The sequence below is a fragment of the Ovis aries genome, chromosome 18, assembly GCF_016772045.2.
Source record: "Ovis aries strain OAR_USU_Benz2616 breed Rambouillet chromosome 18, ARS-UI_Ramb_v3.0, whole genome shotgun sequence".
Lineage (NCBI taxonomy): Eukaryota > Metazoa > Chordata > Mammalia > Artiodactyla > Bovidae > Ovis > Ovis aries.
In genome coordinates, this window is record NC_056071.1 from 12,000,719 (window position 1) to 12,024,690 (window position 23,972).

Below are 23,972 nucleotides of genomic sequence, written 5' to 3' on the forward strand. Positions count from 1 at the left end.
TTGCAGATAACATTCATTTTTAGCATCCCATTACTACTTAATCAATTAACAATTGTTTTCCATACAAAGTTATTAAAGGTTGATTCTGTCCTTGCTTTTGCATCTCAGCTGCTTTTTGTGTCCTAAACTCAATGCTGAAAATTCCAATCGGACTACAGAAGAAATAAGTCTAACTAATGACGCCTCCTTTTCGGGCGAATTATTTCATTTTGAGATTCTATAGAAAAGAGCAACAATAAAGTACTGGTTCCACTTTTGAATAAATAAGGGGTTATTTTGCTGCTGAAAGTTTTCATTCAAATGACTGATCAGATCTCACGTGTCTGTTTAAAAATGTCTGACTTAGGTCATTACAAAATGACAGACTGTGATAAACTGGATGGTAGTTGGGAGTGAGACAATGAGGCATTGTTTACACAGAAGATTGAGTAACTGGTTTAACAAAAGAGGTTCTTGGATATCTATTGTATGTACAACTCAGAGATTTACTGGAGCTTTTATAATTTCTGCAAGGTTCTTTTTCAGCCAGCTTCATTAACTTGAAGTAAATCAAATCATGCAGAAATCTGGCTCAGTGAGAAAGCAACCCAGGAAGATAGAATATGAAGAAAAACAGACACAGGATGATAAGGTTTAGAATCTTTGGCATTTTTCATAAACATTTTGTTTGAAGATTATTAAATTACAACCCAGAGAGAGAGAAAAAAAAAAGACAGTAAAACTCACTATTGAATCAGATCATTTTACTTCAATTTTTCTTTACAATACATATATTTATAGATATATACATATAAAACTGCACATACAAAGTATGTGTCAACAAAATATAGTCTTTACAACTTAAATATCATTTGAACAGAAAGATATTTGCATTCATTTTATATATGCACAAAAACTGGGATATTTACTTGGAGGAGGTTACAGCGAAATGGTAAAGTGTATACTCAAAAAGACTTCGGGGATTGTACCTTTCTAGGAATGGGGTTCTGAGTTATATGTTTTTATTATGTATAGCTTATTTTGCTTAGGAACAAAAGATCCACGTGGATTGCTACACCATTTTTACTTTCCTAAAAGTGCAGGCAAGTGAAGGGATTATGACATTCAGACAAGCAGCCTCATTCATTGGTCCCCTGCTCCTCTGTCTATCTTTCTGAATACTCTCAGAATTCACTCATTCACCCCCCCTCCTCTTTCTCAAGCTATACTACTGAGATTACATTTGGGAAATAAGCAAAAAGTAACGTCAGAAGAAGCGGCTATTTGAAGCACCCAAATATGTTCACTGACTCCTTCACATTTTGGGTGAATGATCTCTCAGAACACTCTAGAGCATCCATTGCCAGCAATGGACCAGGAGGCAGGCTGGCATCCAGCACTAAGCAGCTTACTGAAATTTTACATCTAGGTCTTCAGTTGTTATGGCTGAAAGATCCCCAAAGAACTGGGATGATCCAGGTAATAATTTTTTAAAAATTTATTTATAATATACATTATTTGGGTAGATGGTGGCTATCAAGGACCTGTTAACTCAGAGGGAAAAAAAAAAGCAATCGTCTGAAAGGAGGGTGGGGGTGCCAGCGAACGTAACTGAATCTTGATGTGAAACTGTTAGAGATGTGAAAACAAGTTCAAAGTCATGCTCGCATCCAAGTGGCACCCTGCTGTTCTCAAGGAGGGTGCTGAGACCCCTGGAAGCTTGCTTTAGTCTCCCGTTGGAAGAAGGGATGTTAGTCTTTTATAGTCTCTGGAGTGTTTCCTTTCGTGGCGCTGACTCCAGATGCAAAGTCGATTACCCCTGCATACGGATGTGCCCGTGGGCACGTGCATCTATGCCATGAAGACAGGGAGGGTAAAGACAGGGCTCGACATGGCACGCGTTTCAGAAAAACACCACGGCTACTACCGAACGACAGAGAACACCAGTCCCATAGTCCGTGTGTGTCCTAGAGCGCGTGGCGCTTCTTCCGAACAGGGCTCTGGCTACTGCCCGGCTTCAACTCCGCGTACTGCACCTGTGAAAACAGACGTGACGCTGGCGGCTAGGTAACCCTAGCTCACCACAGCGTGCTAATGGCTCCCCGAGGACACAGCCCGGCAAAGGAAGGAAGGTTCAAAGGTAATGAATCATTTTCTAAACACAGGAACATGGAGGGATTAATTGCAGGAAGGATTTGAAGAGTCATGCATCATTTCTTGAAACCAAAATATTAAAAGCAGATTTTTCCTATGAGATGCATGGGTTTCTACCTGCTCTCGGGGCACTGCTAGATTTCAGTTGTGTGTGTGCCCGTGTTCGACCAGGAAAGAGCTTGATAACGGCCCCTTGGGAATGTTTATCTTAGTATATGATACAGCAACTTACTACGAATTATTCATTTAAAAGTATCTAAAATCTTGGGGAGAAAAAACCTCTGCCAATTATATTCATTTCTTTTGCCAGAGAGGGAAAGAATGTTGAAATGGATACCCCCTAGACTAATAAAGATCTCTCTTAAAAATGGATTTCATTTACAGTATAATGGCTAAAACATCTGTGACAAACACGAGCACGTGGGGAGTCCCCAGTGGCAAACTGCCTATTGTGTTATTAGCAAGTGTTCTTGGAGATACTCGCAGATCTCACTAGCTTCCTGGGCACTTCCCTTGAATGCTCTTTTGTTGCATCCTCAGTCTTCATGCCAATGCCAACTGGATGACCTTGCTGAGGGCTGGTCCCCAAACTGAGCACAGACAGTCCTTAGGGGGTGCTTGCTGGGAATTTCCTTTCTTCAAGGATGCAGGCACAAACCGCACATTGTGACTCAAGTGATGGTGCGTTGCAATCACAACGCTTTGGTGTGTGGGCTCGGATAGGCTGACTGTGGAATGGCTTTGTGTAAAGTATTGTATCACAGACCACATGTGCTCACTATTTTGAGTATTTGTGCCAAATTCCCCAAGGACATCCTACCCCATCACACAAGCTGAGCTACACTTGGTGGAAAGCAGATACGCGAAAAAGGCATGCTTTCCTTACAGCTGTTTTGTGAAGGTCCCCCAGGGGATGATATGCCTGTCAATCTTCAAGGCACAACAAACAGGGGCCAAGTTACTATTTCACAATCCTGTAATGCAATGTTAACCAGTAAATTCATATTAATATATTTTAATACATAATTATATCATTAAAAGAAGGTTAAAGGGAAAATAAAAAGCAACACAGAGTCTATTTTAATCTCTAGAACTTAGAGTAAAAGGGAAAGAAACTCTCCAAGGCCGGTCAACCCTACATTTCTGCACTCCACCCAGAGGTGCTGGGGAATGAATTACAGTACAGCGGCCTGAGGAGAGAACTGATGTTTGATTAGGGATTCTCTCACATCATAACAGATCGCGTCTTTGATCATCCTGATGGTATTTCATGCCACTGTTTCCCCAGCTACCTATTCTCTGACCTCTGTTCTCCACTAGAGAGATCTTTACCTGTGTCTGCCGTCCCCGCCTCTGGGTTCACACCAGCCTGATGCCTGAAGAGGCTGCTCTACAGACTTTCTGGTGCTGTTGCCTTGCTTAATCTCTTCGTAGCCACAGAAACGGGACACTGCTGGACTAAGGGACCATTACCCGTGAGTAATGCTTCTGATTAACCTCAAATTATCGCACGCCGTCTCTGCCTTTATGTGTACTGGAGTAAGTGGGAGCTCTGTCCTCAGCATCTCTTAGGTCTTCAGACAGAAGGGGAGAGGGGGGAGGCCTGGGAGATAATCGGGGCAAACACGGATCAAAAGAATAATCCTCTTGTCTCCTACTTCCTGGAGAATGCCTGCCATCCGGAAGAGGAGGAAAATGGGCAAGCCTCCCCTGGCTCTGGGTTTCCTGTGTCCCCACTTGCTGAGCCCATCTGACCCTCTTTGGGGAGGCAAACAGTCAGAAAAAGGACAAACCTCCCCGCACTGCAGCCTCACAGTGTGAGTTCCAGATCATTCTTAAGTAGCTCTTTTTCAGGATAATTGTCCCCTATCATCTCATGCTTTGGACAAAGGTTTTGCTGGCCAGCTCTCTGCCAGCCAGGCCTCCTGAAGGATTTTCTGATTCGTTATCTCAGTGACTCACACAAGCACAGCCCCCTCCTCCTCTGGCTCGGGAGCAGGGTGGGCAGGCCACAGTTTGGGGTTGGGGCCCCGGTTGGTGGTGGCTGTTGATTACGTACCTTTTGAACATCAGATGGTACCCTGGAGAGGAAGTCCAGAAGCTCATTATTGTCAATGGCATAGGGGTTTCGAAGCTTCTTAGTGAATTTGTTTATGCCTGGAAAACAGACATATCAGGAGATCTCTTTGTCTGTTGATCTCTCTCCATTTGTCTACCCATCTTTAAAAAGTCACCCGACTGGGGGAGGAGAAGCATTCACAAGTAAAAATTAGTGTGAAAATAATCACTGGATCTCAAGTCATGCACCCGCTGCTGTCATGTGGAATCATTCAGAAACGTCTTTTCTTGGAGGGAGAAAGGGGGGGATCGTTGGAGAGGGGCTGTGCCTTCTTCAGCTGTGAAAATCCCATTACAGGCCCAGCAGCAGGGCGGCAGAAACACACGCTAAAACTGTGGAGTTCATTGGTTTTTTTGGACAACGCTGATTAACAGCCTCCTCGCCTAGGAAAACGAATGTCCCAGATGGGAAAAGGCCTTCATTAGCCCAAACAAGTCTCTGCTTGGGAGCTGAGGACCAGAGGCAGCAGTGGGAGCTGGAGGGTGGGAGTTGTTTTTTTTTGTTGTTGTTAAAAAGAACCCGCAAGAAATCTATCTCCCCCCTTCCAACTCATTTTCACAGGTTTTCCTTCTCTCGCTGCAGAACAGAACTTGACATGTTGGTCGTACTTTGATGCTGCAGAAAACTGTGAAAAGTTATTATTGGAAAATTATCTTACTCTGGTTGCTAGCTTAATTTATGGACCACAGCGCTGGTGTGTGGGTTTGGCTAGGCCATGGAGTCGTGCTGATTCAGGACAACGGTAATTAGAAAGGGGTAAGATGTTTAAATCACTGACTCAATGGACATGAGTTTGAGTAAACTCCAGGAGTTGGTGATGGACACAGGGAGGCCTGGCATGCTGCAGTCCATGGGGTCACAAAGAGTCGGACACAACTGAGCGACTGAACTGAAATGTTTAAGCTGTCCTTGGTGGGGGCACGCGGGCGTGTCCAGGACGAGCTCTGCCCAGAGCTCCCTCCCCAGAGGGAGGCACCTCTCCACCAGCTTGGTTTCCTACTCTGCTGCTCAGAGCTCTTTTGGGGAGCAGGGGTGTGCCTATATAGCCAGAGCTCACAAACTGTGATCTTTTCACCAAGCGTCAATTGCATTTTGTGCTGTCTTTTAGAAGCAGAAAGACAAGGTGGCCGCCTGAAGTCTGGCTACAGAGTGCTTGCTATCAAGGACCATAACTAAGTCCTTGTCAACCCCCACAATGCCGAATGCTCACGGTGTGTTCTCCCACTGGTGCCTATGCCGAAGTCAAGGTAAGGTTTACCTATTCAACAGTCCACAACACAGAAAAGGTTTGATGTTTCTCTTCTTTCATTAAATATTACTTTGCTTTCATCTAGGAACTGGACTTTCTGCATGCCCTTATACCTGACACAATGCTGAAGTCCTGGTGGTTTCTTTAAGAGGGTCAGATTTACATCCACGTGGCAAATGGAAGCCAGACAGGTTCCTAAGTCAAGGGTGGCTTGTTGCCTGGGCCGGGGAGGACTTCCTGTGAATAACCCCCTTTTTCTCAAGTCAAAGCTTCGCTGTGCCTTCCTTTTTTCTCTGCCCCCACAGCCGGCTCCAAGTTTCTAGCTAAAATTTCCCCCAGTGTTCCTTTAAAACGCTCTCCACTGTGTTATTCTAAAGACATTTAATTGTAGGATGGGCTTCTTGGCAAAAGAAAACAGACAAGGCAAAATGATGAAGGGAGACAAAGACGTACTGAGAAGAGATATATCTTCTATTGTTAATTATATATACTGTGAGCATCTGGAGTCTTTACAATGAACAGCCAGGCAGGGATAATATCACTGCTGATCAAAACACTGCATTCTTAGTCACTGAGAAGATTACAAACCTGCCCAGTAGCTCAAATGCACCAATAAGGGCAAAAGGAAGTCCATAAAGCACTCTGACAGTCTCTGTTTGAAAAACTTTGTTAGGCTGAAAATTATAAGGAATTCAGATTGCATGCTACAAAACCACACCTTATCTTTTTTAAGGTGTCACAGGCTCAAATGTCAGTAATTCTACCGTATTGTCTACTGTGTGAAAGCGAGTGCCAACATGGCAGCAGAGATCGCTTGGTCATCTCTGAAGGGCAACGGGGCAAGTAAGAAGGCTTGGGGACGGGCATAGCCGGGCCCCAGTCTGGTTTCACCATGGATTATTAGCTGCGTGGTTTCAGACAACTTACTTCATCTGTGTCTTAGATTTTTTTATATTAAATTTTGAATAACAGAGGCCTGCCTTACATAGTACCATGGGTTGAAAGGAGAATCACAAAGTGTTCCAAAATCTAGAATTTCCCCACAAGGAAGAGGGCTACCATCATTACTGTCTATGTCAATAAGCCAAGAAAACAAAGAAGGTGGTGACGGCAGAGTCTTCATACTGGCAGAATGTTATCACACACCCAGTTTGGAAGTTGTGTCTTTCTGCAGTAGCAGGTACCTTTAGATTTTTAAATCTAAACAATACAAATAGGGCATATATGATGTGAATTTTTATTCTGTTTTCTTTTAGACAAAGAAAGAAAGTGGAATTTAAATACCAAGGGATTCACATTTGGGAAAGGCATTATCATTTAATGATCATAGACAGAATAGATCAATAGATTGGAAAGATCCCTCCAGTTTAAAAACAAAACAAAAAAAAACCCCCAAAACGGAGAATGAGAGATGAAGAACTACATGGCTGCTTTGCACATATAGTCAGTAGGGAATAACCTCTTCAAACTGAGTTAGATACAACACTGTATGAGTGACTGGCATGTAACCCTGACTGCAATATATCGGTGGGGGTGGGTGAGGTGGGCAGAGGGTCCTTGCTTGCTCCTGTGTCAAGCGTCTTACATGTAAGATATATTGTGCTATCAAATGGAGATACAAAGTTAAATAAGTCATAGTTTCTTTTAAGATGCTCAAAATCTGCTTGGGGTGTTCTTAATCTACTTGAGAAAACCAGAAGTGGCTCAGATCAGAACTGAAAAGCTATCTTTAGAGCATCTATGATGAAGAACAGAATGGAAAGAATATGGGAAACCTTCCAAAACATACAGAAAACCTATGTGGGATCTAATCCTCAAAGGTGCCTTGCCTTCTAGAAATACATGAAACAAATAAATTACCAAAATTCAGTGCTGAAAATCTACAGTTTCCTAGAGAAGATTCTAGATATTCCTCTAAAACGACTTTTAACTTAATTTTCAAAAATTATACTCCCAAATAAGAGGGGTGGCAGGCTCAAAAAAAAATGCCATCTATGAGATCATAGGTATTAAACTTGCAGACTTATCCACTCAAAAACTATTTGCAAAGTACTCACCAATGATCTATTACCTTTGTGTAGCTTCACTAGGAATTACATGGTAAAGAGGACAGAAAGTATCTTGTCCTTTAAAACCTTACAGTGAAGTTGGTGAATCAAGGAATATTGCACATGGTCATCATGAAATTAGGCTATTTTCATAGGCTTATATTAAATAATTGTGCTACTTAAGAAATATTTATATAAAAATGTTATTTGGATGTAAAGAATATGGAAATATAGTGGAATATATATGTAACTCTAGAGGAATATAGAGTTAAATAATTTTGTTCCAAAAGATTAAAAACAGTGAACAAAAATTTTGAAGATTTTTATCTACTTATTTTAGGACTCAATGAAAATGAGTAAGTAACTTAGAATAAGAAAGTCTTTTTTTTTTAGTCCTTCAGCTGTGCATTTATAAAATGAATCATATTCAAAGAGTAAAAGGTCTTGCCTTGTATTAACTGGGCTGCAAAATAAATACAAACATGTATGTTATATAATATAGGTACATTCAACATATTTGTGATCACAATATACATGGATATAAAATATCCTTATTAAAAATATAATGTAATATCATAATATAGGCTTCCTTGGTGGTTCAGAGGTAAACAATCTGTCCGCCAATCCAGGAGACGCCAGTTTGATCCCTGGGTCGGGAAGATCCCCCGGAGAAGGGAGTGGTTACCCACTGCAGTATTCTTGCCTGGGAAATCCCATGGACAGAGGAGCCAGGCAGGCTACAGTCCATGGGGTTGCAAAAGAGTCAGACACACAACTTATGGACTAAGCAACAAAAATCATAATGTAAATGTATCATAAAAATATATCATAATGTAATATAATTTAATATCATCATATAATCATTTTCCCCTCAAACGTAATTTTTACTGTGTACCTTGGGTAAATTTACCATAATGTGCTTAAATCACTTCTCTATTATTGAACATTTTTGATTATTTTAAATTAATTTACTACTATAAACAGTTTGGCAGTGAACATAATTTTTTTTCATTTCCATCCTGAAAAGAATAAAGAAATAGTCCTCTGAGCCTTAATAAGATTAAAGGGAACAATAGAAATTCAAACATATAAAGTTTCCTTCTACATGCTAAATTCTCTGCCAAGAATATGGTCATGTAAGAGACGTGCAAAGGAAAGCCCTGGGTCTGTGCTAGCTAATAACTAACTTATCCTACAAAGTAATAAGTCCTGATAGGAAGGCAGAATATATTCCATGATAGTACAGCAGGTTTTAGATAATGAGAAGAGGCAAGAGATAATGTGATGGTCAAGGCTTTTGACTGCGTTATCTATGGTAAACTCATCAGTAAACTATAAACCTCTGTCTAGAATCTAAAACTAACGAATGAGACAATATAAAGCTCAAAGGATTACTTTCAGTCCAGGAGAGCATCATAAACTCGATGCTATTTCATAATTTCATTCATAAGCTGAACAATAAATAGAACAATGTCTCATTAAGTGGATGCAAAAAGTTGACTTTGAAAGCTGTCAAGAACTTGGAGGATAAAACTAGAGGTCAAAGGGATTAGGAGTAAATTGAAAGAGGGATTGGAATCCTGAATTGGACACTCTAAAGAAGAAATACAGTATAGTTTTCTTTGTCTAAGGTGAGGTGCAGGAAAGCATTCTCTTCCAGAAGGATGAAGAAATAATGGGCAATGGTGTTTACCAAGCTGACCACGCTGTTGTCTTACATCATCTTAAAAATGAGGAAAACAGTGGCCAAATGACTGTAATTTTGGATCAAATTCTCATTAGGGACAGATCATAAAGAGTTTCAAGATCTGTGTTTTAAATGTGGAGAGTAAATGGACTGAGAAACTAGTGCAAAAAAAAAAAAGCAAGAAAGAATGAGATTATTCAGTCTATACAGATAACACTCAGTATACGAGTATTCAGGAAAATGCTTCTTATAAAACACATATTCCTTCTTAATCAATGGGCCCTTGAAAAGCTCCATGTCCTCTTTCCTAAGGGTCAAATATGGGCCAATGTGCTAAAAGTGAAAAACACAACAGAGGAATAAAAACTAAGCATGGGTATGAGAACTTCCTCAAATAGTGAGCACTACTGAGTATTAAAATGGACCCCTGAAGAGGAACTTAGAAAAGCTTTTCCTTTTCATGGGCTTGTTACAAAGAAGAGAAACTTTATGTGATAGAATTTTCACTTCCTGGACAAAACAGAATGAATGGATTATGCCCTATTTCTGAAATGTTATGAGTTATTCTATTTTTCCTATGATTTTTCCCATTTCTGCATGTCCAGGTTTGGCCTTTCTCATCAGCAGGATTCTACCTTTGTGGATTCTCTTTGGAAATGGTCTACAATTAATGGTCTTAGAAATATTTTATAGCTCCCCTTCACCCTGGCATTTGCAGGCTTTCAGCTTTTGCTTAAAGAGGAATGCATCTCAACACACATATGTGTAGCTTCCCTGAATCTCTTGAAACCTGCAGATCCCTATAGATGCCTATGGTCAAGAACTGAGTAGTCGTCACAGGAGCCAAGCCATGGAAAACCAGAAGTGAGAGATTCTTCCAGAAGAGGGGTGACTGCTTAGTTAATTAACTGTAGCACACTCTCCTTATGTTAACCCAGTGCCCACCCAGCAACAGACACAAATATTCACAAAGCTTCTTGTAATTTTTCCAATTGTTAGCTTGAGTAGTAAGTCAAGTCCTGAAATTTATTTCCAGTGTGCCACTTTTGTTTCTAAAAATTTTTGTTTCTTTAAAAAGCAGCTGAACTCTATATAGGCTTACCATTTCCCCTGGTAAATAATAGCTTTCCCTTTCCTATCAGGCATTGGTTAGGTGGCCACTGTGTGCCCCTCCCTTTCACCTCTCTGCTTCTGGTTTTAAGTATTGGGTTAAGTTATTTTTCTTCCTTCCAGGGGAGATGACATGTCAGGAGCAGCCTAGTAGTGGCTAGATATACTTTTATACAACATACAGGGCAAGGTGTTTGCTCACTATTTGAATAACAGCATTTCCTGAAAGTTACTGGGCCACAACAGTATATTATTCAGGAGTATTTATGACTCTGAAAGCCCAAAGGGAAATTGCACGCACAATCACATTTTTATTTGATTGCAATTATGCAAGAGGCCTATAAGTATCTGTGCTGACCGTTCATGCCACTGGCCTTTTCAGGGAGGTCCTAGAAGTTTTTGATCCCCAAATGCTTTTCTTAATCTCATGTTTAATTGCCAACAAAAGCACATTTAAAGTTTATAGCTGCACTTAAAAATGAGTAATTGGTTCTTACCTGGAATTGATTGCTAGCAAAAGGACCGTGCCAAACTTACCCCAGATTAAAATGATGTACCGGAGTGGAATGAAATACAATGTGATGGTGGCAACTGCCAGTATCAAACAGGCCAGGAATGAAAGGAATGGGACCGTCCAGTTAAATGTGCTGTAGACAAACCACATACATGTCATTTTCTCCGATGCTAAAGAAAAGTGGTCGATTCATTTTGCCATGTTTTTATTTCTTAGTTACACACAAGAAAAAAGGTCTATTGGAGAAGTTGCTTCTCAAAACTGGGATGTAGAAGTCTGCCAGAATGACTGGGCACTGGAAAACAGTTTTGAGGTGAAGGTCACAGACCAACTGCCATCCAGCTCCTCTGGATCTTGGTGACTCTGCCTTCCTGGAACCGACAGTACTTAAGAGAAAACTCTGACTCTCAACAGTGATTAAACACCGCAATATTGTCATGTGGCTCTGTGAACGCAGAGCTTCAAAATGAAAGGTGAGTTAGGTCACTTCAAAGTCAATATTTCTCTCTCAATTAACACATGCTTGCCAGTAAATATTTAGAGATGGGAGGCTATTATTACAGTGCTCTTGTGTTTTTCTAATAACTTATATTTAGAATTTCCAGACTCGTTGACTCCAGAAGGGTAATGATGCCCTGAAAATGGGCTACGGAGCTTCTGGCTATAAACCATTACACCACCAACCCACCGATCACGCGGGGGATATCGCCGCATATCATTTTCATGGGGACCCTGGCTCCTTCTGTCCTATCTATTGTCTGTTTTGACTTGAGATCTAGAAAATATGAGATGTGGGACTGAATGTACTGTGGAAATCCTTCCAGAATCCTAGAAAGTAGTCATAAAATGCACTGCCTTGATGAGAGCTCATGAGTGCCTAGAGTACTCTTCCAGGCATCTTCACTTAACATGTCTGTTTTGACCCTTTGCCTTGCCTTGTGCTAGGAAATAAATGAGATGAAAGATTTATTTCTGTTATCTTTTTTGGGGGGCATATCAGGGGATTTGGGCAGAGCCATTTATAATAGTTACTGGGCACTTAGTAGGTGCCACTGTCCTAAGATATATATATCTATATATACAGAGATATATATAGATATATATATGCCTGGAAAATCCTATGGACAGAGGAACCTGGAAGGCTGTAGTCCATGGGGTCACTGAGGGTCGGACATGACTGAATGGCTTCACTTTCACTTTTCACTTTCATGCACTGGAGAAGGAAATGGCAACCCACTCCAGTGTTCTTGCCTGGAGAATCCCAGGGACGGGGGAGCCTGGTGGGCTGCTGTCTCTGGGGTCGCACAGAGTCGGACATGACTGAAGCAACTTAGCAGCATATATACATACAGAGAGAGAGAGATTGTAATGTTTAACAATAATTCTTTCGAGTAAGGATTACCTCCCTCTTACAGATGAGCAAATCAAGGCTGAAGTAAGGATTTGGGGATTAACACACTACTATAAATAAAACAAGTAAACAATAAGGACTTACTATATAGCACAGGGAAATATACTCAGTATGTTATATTAACCTACAATGGAAAAGAATCTGAAAAATACATATAAATGCACACATAACATTGTAAATTAACTATACTCAATAAAAAATAGAATAATATAGGAGAAATCAACTCACCCCTCAATCTCTTGTTAAAAAGACTGCCTACGGGGAGATACAATACTACGCATGTATGTATGTATTTGCTATCTCATGCCCTTAAGTTATAAGCAAAGTTGAACACATTTTAATATGACTGTTGGTCATTTTGATTATCAGTGATATTCAGTTTATATCCTCGCCAGAGGCAACTATTTAAGAAAATACTTCAGAAAATTTACAAGCAAACTGGCATGAATTTGAGTTCAGGCTCTATCTCTGAAAAGCTGAGAAAGACAGGAAAATCTTTCAAATCAATCTGAATGATAATTTCTTCTCCACAGAATGGGAATAATAATAATACCCATAGCAGAAAGTTTTGCTAGAATTAAATAGGAACTGGCATTTAAAATGGTTAGCTCTTCGTGTACATTACCATATGTAAAACAGATAGCTGTTTTACATATGGTAAATACCTGTAGATATTTACATATGGTAGATACGTTTTACATATGGTAAAATATATGTAAAACTCCCCCATAGCTGTGGGAAGTTGCTGTATCACTCAGCCCCAGTGCTCTGCAATGACCTAGAGGGTGGGATGGGGTTGGGGGTAGGAGGGAGGTCCAGGAGGGAGGGGACATAAGTGTACCTATGGCTGATTCACACTGTATAGCAGAAACCAACACACATTGTAAACTGATTATCCTCCAATCAAAAATGAATTTTAAAAAACAGCTCCGGTAACACATGAAAGATAGCTTAGTATTCAAATTAAATTTTTACCTTAAGTTTATTAAAAACAATAGTTCTATTTCTTGCATATTTTAACCACATGCACACATATACACACAAAGAAGTTACTGCTTATTTGTTTTCCCTGGAACTCTGTTGCTGGATATTTTCCTCAAACAAAATCTCTTTGGAAACTAAAGAAATCAGCTCTTTGTCATATTTGTTGCACACACTTATGTTTGTTTACCTTGTCTTTAAAAAACCCTTGTTTATAGTTTTTAAGGATAAAAATTAAATATTTTACACTACTAAGTTCATCACAACTTCTGCATATATGTAGGTCCATCCCTGACTATTCTCTTCCAAGTAGAACTTCTTAGGAGGCAACTTCACAATACTTGAGAAAATGTTATGGAATCCATAATTGCTCCTGTTATGCCAGGGCAAGAAATTTAACCTGCAAATATCTTTGCACAAGGATGCAGAGATGGTACACTAATGTCTGATGCAGTATGGTTTGTAAGTAGTTAAAAAGAAAATAGCCTTGATATCAAATAATATCTAAATAAAATCATAGACAAATAATTTTAGTACGTTGGGAAAAAAAAAAGAAAGCTACCAATAAACCAACTTAAAAATAAGAAAACAATAGAGTGTAAAAGATAATGTATTGCAAGAATTCTGGAGGTTACCAACTTCCAAAGTCAATTTCACTCCAATAATTTCTGCCAGATATTAAAATTTTGAACTTCTATATCTGTTAACTGCATGGGGGGCATAAGATAAATATAGCCTAGGGCTTCCACAAAAGAAGATTCAAGTAGAAGAACACTGCATAAAACTTACATATTCAGGGTAAGGATGAATTGAGAGAGAGAAGTAGAAAGACACAGTGGAAAAGGATGAAAAGAAAGGAAAACAAATCTATCATATACAAATAGATGCAAAGAATTCTCTGTGTCATGATGCTGGTACCTGGATTTATCATCCAAGTTTATGCTACTAGTATACTTTAAAAAAACCTCAGCAGAAATTTAATTAAAAAAAGAGATTCCAGGTTGAATCACCCCAAAGTGACTAGAACAGTAATCTTCTCTAAGGAAATGCATTATTAACCCATATATCTGAGTATACTACACACACACACACACACACACACACAGATTATGAGCTCACAGACAGTTAAAAGAGTAAAATATAAATGGATACACAGCATCATGAGTAAGAGCTATCAGAAGTAATAGTAAAACCCCAAATAGAAGACCTCAAATACTGACAGCAAACATAATACATTAAATAATAATGCTTAATACTTTAAAAGTCATAAAACAAAGGCTTAAAAATAGTCAAGGACAAGATTGTAAAAAACGACCAAGAAGATTCAAAAACAAAGCAAGTAAAACTTTAAAAAGAAACACAGTGATTGAAAGTTAAGACCTCCATGCATGAATTAAACAGGATTTTAAACACCACAGAAAATAGAGTCGTGCAAGACAGCCCAGACAAGCACTTAAAAGGCATCACAAAGAGCAGACAGATGTCAAAAAGAAGAGATACAGAACATAGGTTAAGAGGGTTCCTGAACTGACTGGGAAGATGCTAAAAGTAATGGTGACTATTAGACTGTGGAATGGCAAAAAGGTGCTCACTGTTAGATCTCTATTTTCTGACCATAAAACAATGCAGTTAAAAACCAAGAGCACAATTAAAATAAATTTATATTAAAAAAAAAAACGGGAGCAAAAAGATAGGTAGAAAATCTTCAAATACTTCGAAATTAAGCAATATACTTCACGTGAAGGAACAAATAAAACCAGAAATTAGAAAGCAAGTTTTTACTAAATGTGAATTAATAATGAATATCAGTGCCAAAATGTTTGGCACAGAGCTAAGCACCTAGGAAAGTGTAGCGCTTTAAATGCATGTAAGAATTAAAGATTTAAAATTTAAAAAATAAAAAACTAAAAAAATAAAAAATAAAAATAAAAAAAATAAATGCTTATGTTAGGAAAACAGAAAGACTGAAAATAAACAGTCTAGCAATCCACCACAAAAAGTTAAAATAAGAATAGTAAATTAATCTCAAAGAAAGTAGAAGGAAGAAAGTAATAAAGATAAGAGTAGTAATTAATGGAAAAGAAAACAAGCAACAGGGAGACTAACAAAGGTAGTGACAGTTCTTGCTAAAGAATAATATAATTGATAAATGACTGCCAAGAAGAAGGGAAAACACAATTTTAAACATAAAGAAGTGGACAAAGCTAGATTCCACTGTCATCGACGATAAGAGGATCTTTTTTATATAAACAACTTTACATCAAAAAGTAGAAAATTTTAAATGGACACACTCTTAGAAAATGATATACAAACAGATATGAGAAGAAATAGAATAGCTGAACAGACCTATATATGCCACAGAAACCGAATATTTGATTAAAATCTTTCCTGAAAGAAAACTTCAGACCCAGAGACTTAACCAGAAAATTCTATAAAATCTTGAAGTAATGACACACAGTCTACACAAACTGCAGATAATGAGAGAGAATACTGCCCACTTATTGTATGAGTCTAGAATAACCTTCACACTATAAAGAATTTTCAAGAACTATATATCCAATCTCACTGATGATTAAAGCTGCAAAAATCATAAGTAAAAAAAATTGTAAATAAAATCCCAGCATATATAAGGAGACTGGATAGCATGATGAAGCTGGTTTCATTTCAGAAATGTAAGATTGGTTTAATCTTTGAAAATCAACAATAATAATACACATTAACCAAAACAGAAGAACACAAAAACAACCATGATGATCTCAATGAACAAAAACAAAAGTTTGACAAAACTCAACCTACATTCATGATAAAAAAAATCTCAGCAAAATAGGAATAAACAGTAAATTCCTGAAGCTGATGAAGCATCTTTACAGAAAACAACATTATTAAGGGCAAAATGTTGAAAGCTTTCTCTCAAGACTCGAGTATGAGAAAAGAATGTTCGCTAATACCCCTTCTGTTCAACATTGTATTGGTGTTGCTGCTGCTGCTGCTGCTAAGTCATGTCAGTCGTGTCCAACTCTGTGAGACCCCACAGACAGCAGCCTACCAGGCTCCCCTGTCCCTGGGATTCTCCAGGCAAGGACCCTGGAGTGGGTTGCCATTTCCTTCTCCAATGCATGAAAGTGAAAAGTGAAAGTGAAGTCGCTCAGTTGTGTCTGACTCCCTGTGACCCCATCATGGACTGCAGCCCACCAGGCTCCTCCACACGTGGGATTTTCCAGGCAAGAGTACCGGAGTGGGTGGCCATTGCCTTCTCTCTCTGATTGGCGTTTCTAGCCAAGACAATAAAGCAAGAAAACAAAATAAAATGTATAAGGACTGAAAAATAAGAAAGAAAAAAAATTCCTAGACAATATGTTTATATAATACAACATCAGGAATAATAATCTTCATATAAAAATTAAGATAACTAAGTTTACCAAGGTTGATAGATACAAAGTCAATGCTGGAAATCAAATTTCACTTTTCTATCCTGTGACAAACAGGTGGAGATAAAACCTGAAAACGAGAGACCATTTAAAATAACCGAAATCAAGTACTTCAGACTATACCTCACAAAAATACGTCAAATATTTATATATAAAACTCTTAAAGTGATATTGAGATAAACTAAAGATAACCCAAATAGATGAAGGACTATATTACACTCATAAATTAAAAACAAGTTTTATCAAGATGTCAATTTTTCCCAATTAATGCAATCCTTATAAAGAGCTCAATGATCATTTGCTCGTGTGCAAGGATGTGGTGTGTTATGTGTCTTTATCTGTTGGATGCTAAAAAATAAAGTTGTGTACCAGACACGTCTGCACACACCATGTCAGATTTGCCCTCCCAACATCCTAGTCAGTGAAGTCACATATTTTTTCCTAAGCAACCAACAGTTTTAGTAATAAAATGTTTAAATGTTTCTCAGGTTTTAAAAAGTTTAATACACAGAGAAAGAAGGTCAAAGCAATTTTACCAATATTCATAATCATGAAAAATTTTAAGTGATTACTACAGGCCATCCACTAGTTTAAAGACATTACAGGCATTAATTGATCTTATTCTTCCAGAAATATTATGAATAGGAATTTCTGGCATGTCCATTCTACAGATGAGAACTTGAGTCAGGAAAGGTACTAATTGGCCACAAATCACTTCCAGTCTAAGTGGCAGAACTGGGATCTGAATCCAGAGAGTTGCTTCAAGAGCCTACACCTGGACTTCCCTGGTGGTGCAGCAGATAATCCCCCTGCCAATGCTGGGGACACGGGTTCAGTTCCTGGTCTGAGAAGATTCCACATGCCACGGAGCAACTAAGCCCTTGCACAGTTACTAAGCCTGTGCTCTAGGGCCTGAGAGCCCTAACTACTGAAACCTGCACGCCGAGAACCTGTGCTTCACAACAGGAGAATCCACCGCAATGAGAACCCTGCGTACCACATCGAAGGGTAGCCTCTGCTTACTGCAACTAGAGAAAGGCTGAACAAAGCATTGAAGATCCAGCACAGCCATAAATAAAAATTGTAGAAAAGAACCTACACTCACTACTTGTAGAGTAGACATGTCAGAAAAGGTAAAATTAAGGTCATTTTACTCATTTAATCCACTCAATATTCCTGCTTACAAGACTGAGGACTTAATTCAAAGATACTACATACTGGCTTTGCTGTTCAGTCGCTAAGTCGTGTCCGACTCTTTGTGACCCCATGGACCGCAGTACACCAGGCTTCCCTGTCTTTCACGGAGTTTGAAGTTTTATCTTCCAGAGTTTGCTCAAATTCATGTCCATTGAGTCGGTGATGCTATCTGACCATCTCATTCTCTGCCACTCCCTTCTCCTTTTGCTTTCAATCTTTCCTAGCATCAGGGTCTTTTTCAATGAGTCAGCTCTTTGCATCAGGTGGCCAAAGTATTAGAGCTTCAGCTTCAGCATCAGTCCTTCCAATGAATATTCAGGACTGATTTCCTTTAGAATGGACTGGTTGGATCTCCTTGCTGTCCAAGGGACTCTCAAGAGTCTTCTCCAGCACCACAGTTCAAAAGCATCAGTTCTTCAGTGCTGAGCGTTCTTTATGGTCCAATTCTCACATCCATACATGACTACTGGAAAAACCATAGCTTTGACTATATGGATCTTTGTCTGCAAAGTGATGTCTTGGCTTTTCAATACTCTGTTTAGTGTATTCAATACACAGCTTTCCTTCCAAGGAGCAAGAATCTTTTAGTTTCATGGCTGCAGTCACCATCAGCAGAGATTTTAGACGTCAGAAAATAAAATTTGTCGCTGCTTCCACCTTTTCTCCTCCTTTTTGTCATGAAGTGACAGGACCGGATGCCATGATCTTAAGCTTTTTCAGTGTTGAGTAGCACTATATAGTTTGTTGTGATCCACACAGTCAAAGGCTTTGGCATAGTCAATAAAGCAGAAATAAATATTTTCCTGGAATTCTCTTGCTTTTTCTATGATCCAACAGATGTTGGCAATTTGATCTCTGGTTCCACTGCCTTTTCCAAATCCAGCTTGAACATCTAGAAGTTCACGGTTCACGTTTGAAGCTTGGCTTGGAGAACTTTGAAACACAGAAAGATATCTACTTCTGCATATTGACTATACCAAAGCCTTTGTCTGTGTGGATCACTATGAACTGTGGAACATTCTTAAAGAGATGGGAATACCAGACCACCTGAACTGCCTCCTGAGAAATGTGTATTAAGGTCAAGAAGCAACAGTTAGAACTGGACATGGAACAACAGATTGCTTCAAAATAAGGAAAGGAGTACATCAAGGCTGTATATTGTCACCCTGCTTATTTAACTTATATGCAGAGTATATCACGAGAAATGCTAGGCTGGATAAAGCACAAGCTGGAATCAAGATTGCCAAGAGAAATATCAATAACCTCAGATACACAGATGACACCATCCTTATAGCAGAAAGCAAAGAACTAAAGAGCCTCTTGATGAAAGTGAAAGAGGAGAGTGAGAAAGTTGGCTCAAAACTCAACATTCAGAAAACTAAGATCATGGCATCTGGTCCCATCACTTCATGGCAAATAAATGGGGAAACAATGGAAGCAGTGAGAGACTTTTTTTTTTTTTTTTGGTTTTAAAAATCACTGCAGATGGTGATTGCAGCCATGAAATTAAAAGATGCTTGCTCCTTGGAAGAAAAGCTATGACCAACCTAGACAGCATGTTAAAAAGCTGAGACATTACTTTAATAGCAAAAGTCTGTCTAGTCAAAGCTATGGTTTTTCCAGTAGTCACGTATGGATGTGAAAGTTGGACTATAAAGAAAGTTGAGCACTGAAGAATTGATGCTTTTGATTGTGGTGTTGGAGAAGACTCTTGAGAACACCTTGGCCTGCAAGGAGATCCAACCAGTCCATCCTAAAGGAAATCAGTCCTGAATATTCATTGGAAGGACTGATGCTGAAGCTGAAATTCTAATACTTTGGCCACCTGATGTGAAGAACTGACTCACTGGAAAAGACCCTGATGCTTTCAAAGATTGAAGGCAGGAGGAGAAGGGGATGACAGAGGATGAGAAGCTCGGATGGCATCACCGACTCACTGGACATGAGTTTGAGCAATCTCTGGGAATTGGTGATGGGAGAGGGAAGCCTGGCGTGCTGCAGTCCATGGAGTCACAAAGAGTCGGACACGACTGAGCAACTGAACTGAACTGAGTAGTATATAGTAGTACTAACCCTTAAAACCTTACTAGACTCTTCACTCCAGTTACCATGGAAATACATTGCAGTGCTGGTCTTTCAAAGAACATCCAAGGTTGAATAACTCTGGTAAGTCAAATCTTTATATCTCAAAATTAAACAATCTGTTAAACATTTTCATGAACTTTGATGGATTTCCTGACTTGGGAGCTCTCCATTAAATCGTAAGGGAATCCCTGACTTGAACATTTCAATTAATGAAAACATTCAAGGAATCCTCTTCATTCATTCAACTCTTCAGGTTCACTAACATATCCTAAGAATATCTTTTACAAAATTTCAAAACAAAACCCACAAATAACTGTCTCAACATCCAGTAAGGTGGGTACAACTCCATTCTAGCATTCCTCCCCCAACTGGGTACCCCACTGGTTGACCTTTATGTCAACAGATTCATTATTTTCTTCATTTCCTAGGCACAGAAAAATGAAGTCCTTTGACTCTTCTATCCATGGAAACAGAGACATGGGTCAGAAAAGCCTGCAGACTATTCTTTTGTGATTTACCTCACAGGATGCCTTCCTTCATGGTTTTCACCCCAGTTTGTGAACTCTCTCCCCACAACTGGCCTTCTGCCCTCACCCCTGGTCATTCTGCCTTCATTCTCTGTCCCTTTCAACATGTAACTTTAAATATTTATTTGGCTGTGCTGAGTCTTAGTTGCAGCACATGGTATCTGGTTACCAGATGAGGGATTGAATCCAGGCCCCCTGTATTGAGAAGGCAGAGTCTTAGCCAACAGGCTACAAGGGAAGTCCCTCAACATGTAAATTTAGATTAAACATAAAATACATCAATCTGTCCTTCCACCTGTGCTCACCTTCATCCAAACTTCACTTATCCTGCTTTCTCATCTTTCAATATTTCACAGCATGACTTCAGAGTCAGGGAAGTTCTTCCTAGAAACGCGCCTTCTAAGCCTTTCTCCAGAACATCTGCAAGGATGACTCCCCTGTCCTAAGTCTACCTGAATCTCAGTATCTTCTCTGCAGAGAGGAGACTTCCCTAACCACTCAAGAGCACTAGTGTTGTAGCCAACACTTCATAGCAATAGGGCAAGTAATATACATTACTCTTCTGACCCATCCTGTTTGCTGCCTGGGATAATACAAGTGCCACATGCTAAGCAAATATTAGCCTGATATATACCTACATTTGAAATCTGTATACAATGAGAAGGTAATTGGAGAATGCAGAGAAAAGAAAATACCATTTGCTCCAAGTGAATACAGAATCATCAGGGTCTTCTCTGCCAGTAACAAGGGAAGCCTTGCTCTGAGAGATTTAAGCATGCTTATTTATTCTCTAGTTGCCAAAAGTTGGGTAAGAGTTTTCCTGGTCCTTATGCACTGAGTTACAATGGAATTCCAACAGAGTTACACATGATGTTGCGCTTGAATGCCCAGCGGGAACCTTAAGGTCACCACAATAATGAATGGCTGAAGAATTAATAGGAGCCGAGCCTCATGCGCCTTCCTGTGTCACAGCTGGGCAGAACAGTGCTCTGTTCATGGCTGAAAATACGTCTCGAGACATGGCCACCACAGCTGTGCTGGGCACGGCCGCCGCCAAAAGGCACTGCGGAGCTGGGGGCCAGCTTAAATCACTCTGCCCTTCTCATCAGACACACTTCCTTGACCATTACCAACTGCACAACAGCCACATTTGTCTATTAACAGACATGCAAGCACGGAGACAGTCTTACCAAAGGACACGGCCTTCCGTCCTCAGCCTTGCCCCCACTCCACATCCTCTTACCTTCTTTCCTGCCAGTACATCCCTTGCTCACTGTTTTTTCATTGACTTTCTGCATCCACTCAAGGCCCGTGTGACCTGCCTCACCTCCAGGAACTGCCACATCCGTCCCCAGTGGCACAGACATGCTATTTCCCCTCCACCTCCCTCCATCGAGCACAGTCTTGGGCTTTGAGCCTTTGCACAAAGCCACCCACCCACTGAAGCTCCCATTCATCAGCTCTATGCCCAGCTGCTGGCTCTTCCCATCCTTAGAGATGCTGATAAGCTGTTGCTTCTTCAGAACTTTCCTCTGTCTCTCTCTCTCCTACATCCTTCTGGGGACGTAGTACCCATCTCCACATCCCACCTAGCCTCTATCTGGCATCAATGTTATTTTAGCTGTCTTATTAGAGTTCTTTCCCTTCACTGGAAAATAGATTCCCGTAGAGAAGAAAGTGGGGAGTACCAAGACATGGAGAGAGTATTAAAAGGTACAATCTACCATGTTTAAAAGAAATAAGTTACAGGGATATACAGGTACAACACAGGGAATATACCCAACGTTTTATAATAACCTCAAATGGAATGTAATCTATAAAAACTTGTTATTCTGTATATCTGAAACTAATATACTATGGTAATCAGCTATACCACAACAGAAAAATGAACAAAACATAAAGGCAAACACACACACACACACACACACACACACACACACACACACAAGAAAAAAGAAAACAGATACCCAGAGGATAATGACACTATAGTGTAAAGTGAGGCAGGCAGGCTCAAATCCAAGCTCCACAGCTTATTCATTGTGTGATCTGGCTTCATGTTTAATCATTCTGCGCTTCATTTTCCTCATCTGTAAAATGGGGATACTAACAATCCTTACTCTGCAGGGTTGTTGGACTCATTTAATGCAAACTTTAAATAACTCCTTAAAGAAGTTGCTACATGTCAAAGACTTAGAATAGTGGCTAGCACACGACATTAGCTGGTTTCTATTGTCATTGTTATTTTGAACACATGTCTTATTCTTAAACCAAGTCAGTGCCTGAGATTCAAACACTGATAGCTGAATGAGTGAATGAAAAAGTATAGTGCCCTCTTTATCACTTCACTATTTTTTACTGTCACATATTTTTGCTAAGCAATTTTGAGGGTACATTCAGGAATCATTTTTCAATTTATGTGAAACCTAGAGAGATAAAGCAGACAGATATCAATATACATGATCAAAAATCCTACTGCTCCTTAATTTTTCTCACCATCGCTCATGAAAAAAACAAAGTGTAAATTCAATAAAAACTCACTAAACTTGTTTAAAGATAACTTTTAACCTGCCTTTTAAGCAAAAAAAAAAAACATGTTTTCTATGCCAATTATAAATGGATGTTCAAGGGCAATTTGTTATAATAAGTGACTGAGGAAGAAAATCAGTAACCACAGAAAGTTCCACATTAGCTGTTTATATTTCCTGATGTTAACCACCGCTTATTGATTTCCCTGCATCTTCATGGACAAAACTTCACTTGGCTTTTAGGACTGATTTTAATCTCTTCTTTACCCATGTAATTTCTAAAAAATGTGTCCTTTAAAAAGAAACTAGAATGGCCAATAAAATAAGAACAGTAGTTGCTCTTTAGAAAGAACAACGTGGCTGACACAACTGGGTTTAAAGTGGGGAGCAATCACTTACAATTAAAGAAAAGCCTTCTCTGTTCATGGATATCAAAAGAAGACCAAGTTACACAGAGTTCATAGTGCGTATAACAAAGTAAGCAAAAAAATAAAAATAAAAACATGAATCATGGAGAGGCTTTCTCAATTGAGACTCCATTAGAGAATTAAATCTATGTTTTAATCTATAGTTTATCACCTAAACCAGAATATTTTGAGAATAAAAAAAGGCACTATTAATAATTATGCTCAGATAACTAGCATAAATTGGGTCATGTGGTCCACCCTTCTGAAGTTGACAAACCTGAAGAACCAACCAACCAGAGTTAAAAGGCCCAAGACTGTTGCTCCTGTTTTTTGTTTGTTTTTGTATTTTCTGATCTTACCCTCCCCAAGGCTCTCCCCCTTGCTTGTCCAAGAGCACGGCAGTTTTACTCCAAACACAATAATACAAATGCAGAACTTACTTTTTAATTCTTTCTCCAAAAGAGGCTAATTCCTCCAAGATGTTTTGAACAGTTGAGACAATATCCTGTACCATGTAGATTCTTTTAATTAAGCCCTTTTTCTCAGATTCC

At 39.3% G+C, this 23,972-nt stretch overlaps 1 protein-coding gene across 13 annotated transcripts in view; it reads right to left on the reverse strand.

The window, feature by feature from the left end:
• Positions 1–728: 728 nt before the first annotated feature.
• The window catches only part of MCTP2 (multiple C2 and transmembrane domain containing 2), a 268,239-nt gene continuing 244,995 nt past the window's right edge, over positions 729–23,972 (reverse strand). For 6 of the 13 annotated variants that reach the window (XM_060401988.1, XM_060401990.1, XM_060401991.1 and 3 more), the window contains 3 exons: positions 23,862–23,971; positions 10,884–10,993; positions 729–4,290 (listed from right to left, as the gene is read on the reverse strand). In XM_060401988.1, the coding sequence (XP_060257971.1) occupies positions 4,079–4,290; positions 10,884–10,993; positions 23,862–23,971 (432 nt within the window). In that variant the 3' untranslated portion in view covers positions 729–4,078. Of the gene's footprint in view, positions 4,291–6,719; positions 8,287–10,883; positions 10,994–23,861; position 23,972 lie in introns of those variants that run through there. The other 7 variants (XM_060401994.1, XM_060401992.1, XM_042235050.2 and 4 more) reach the window with 3 other exon arrangements.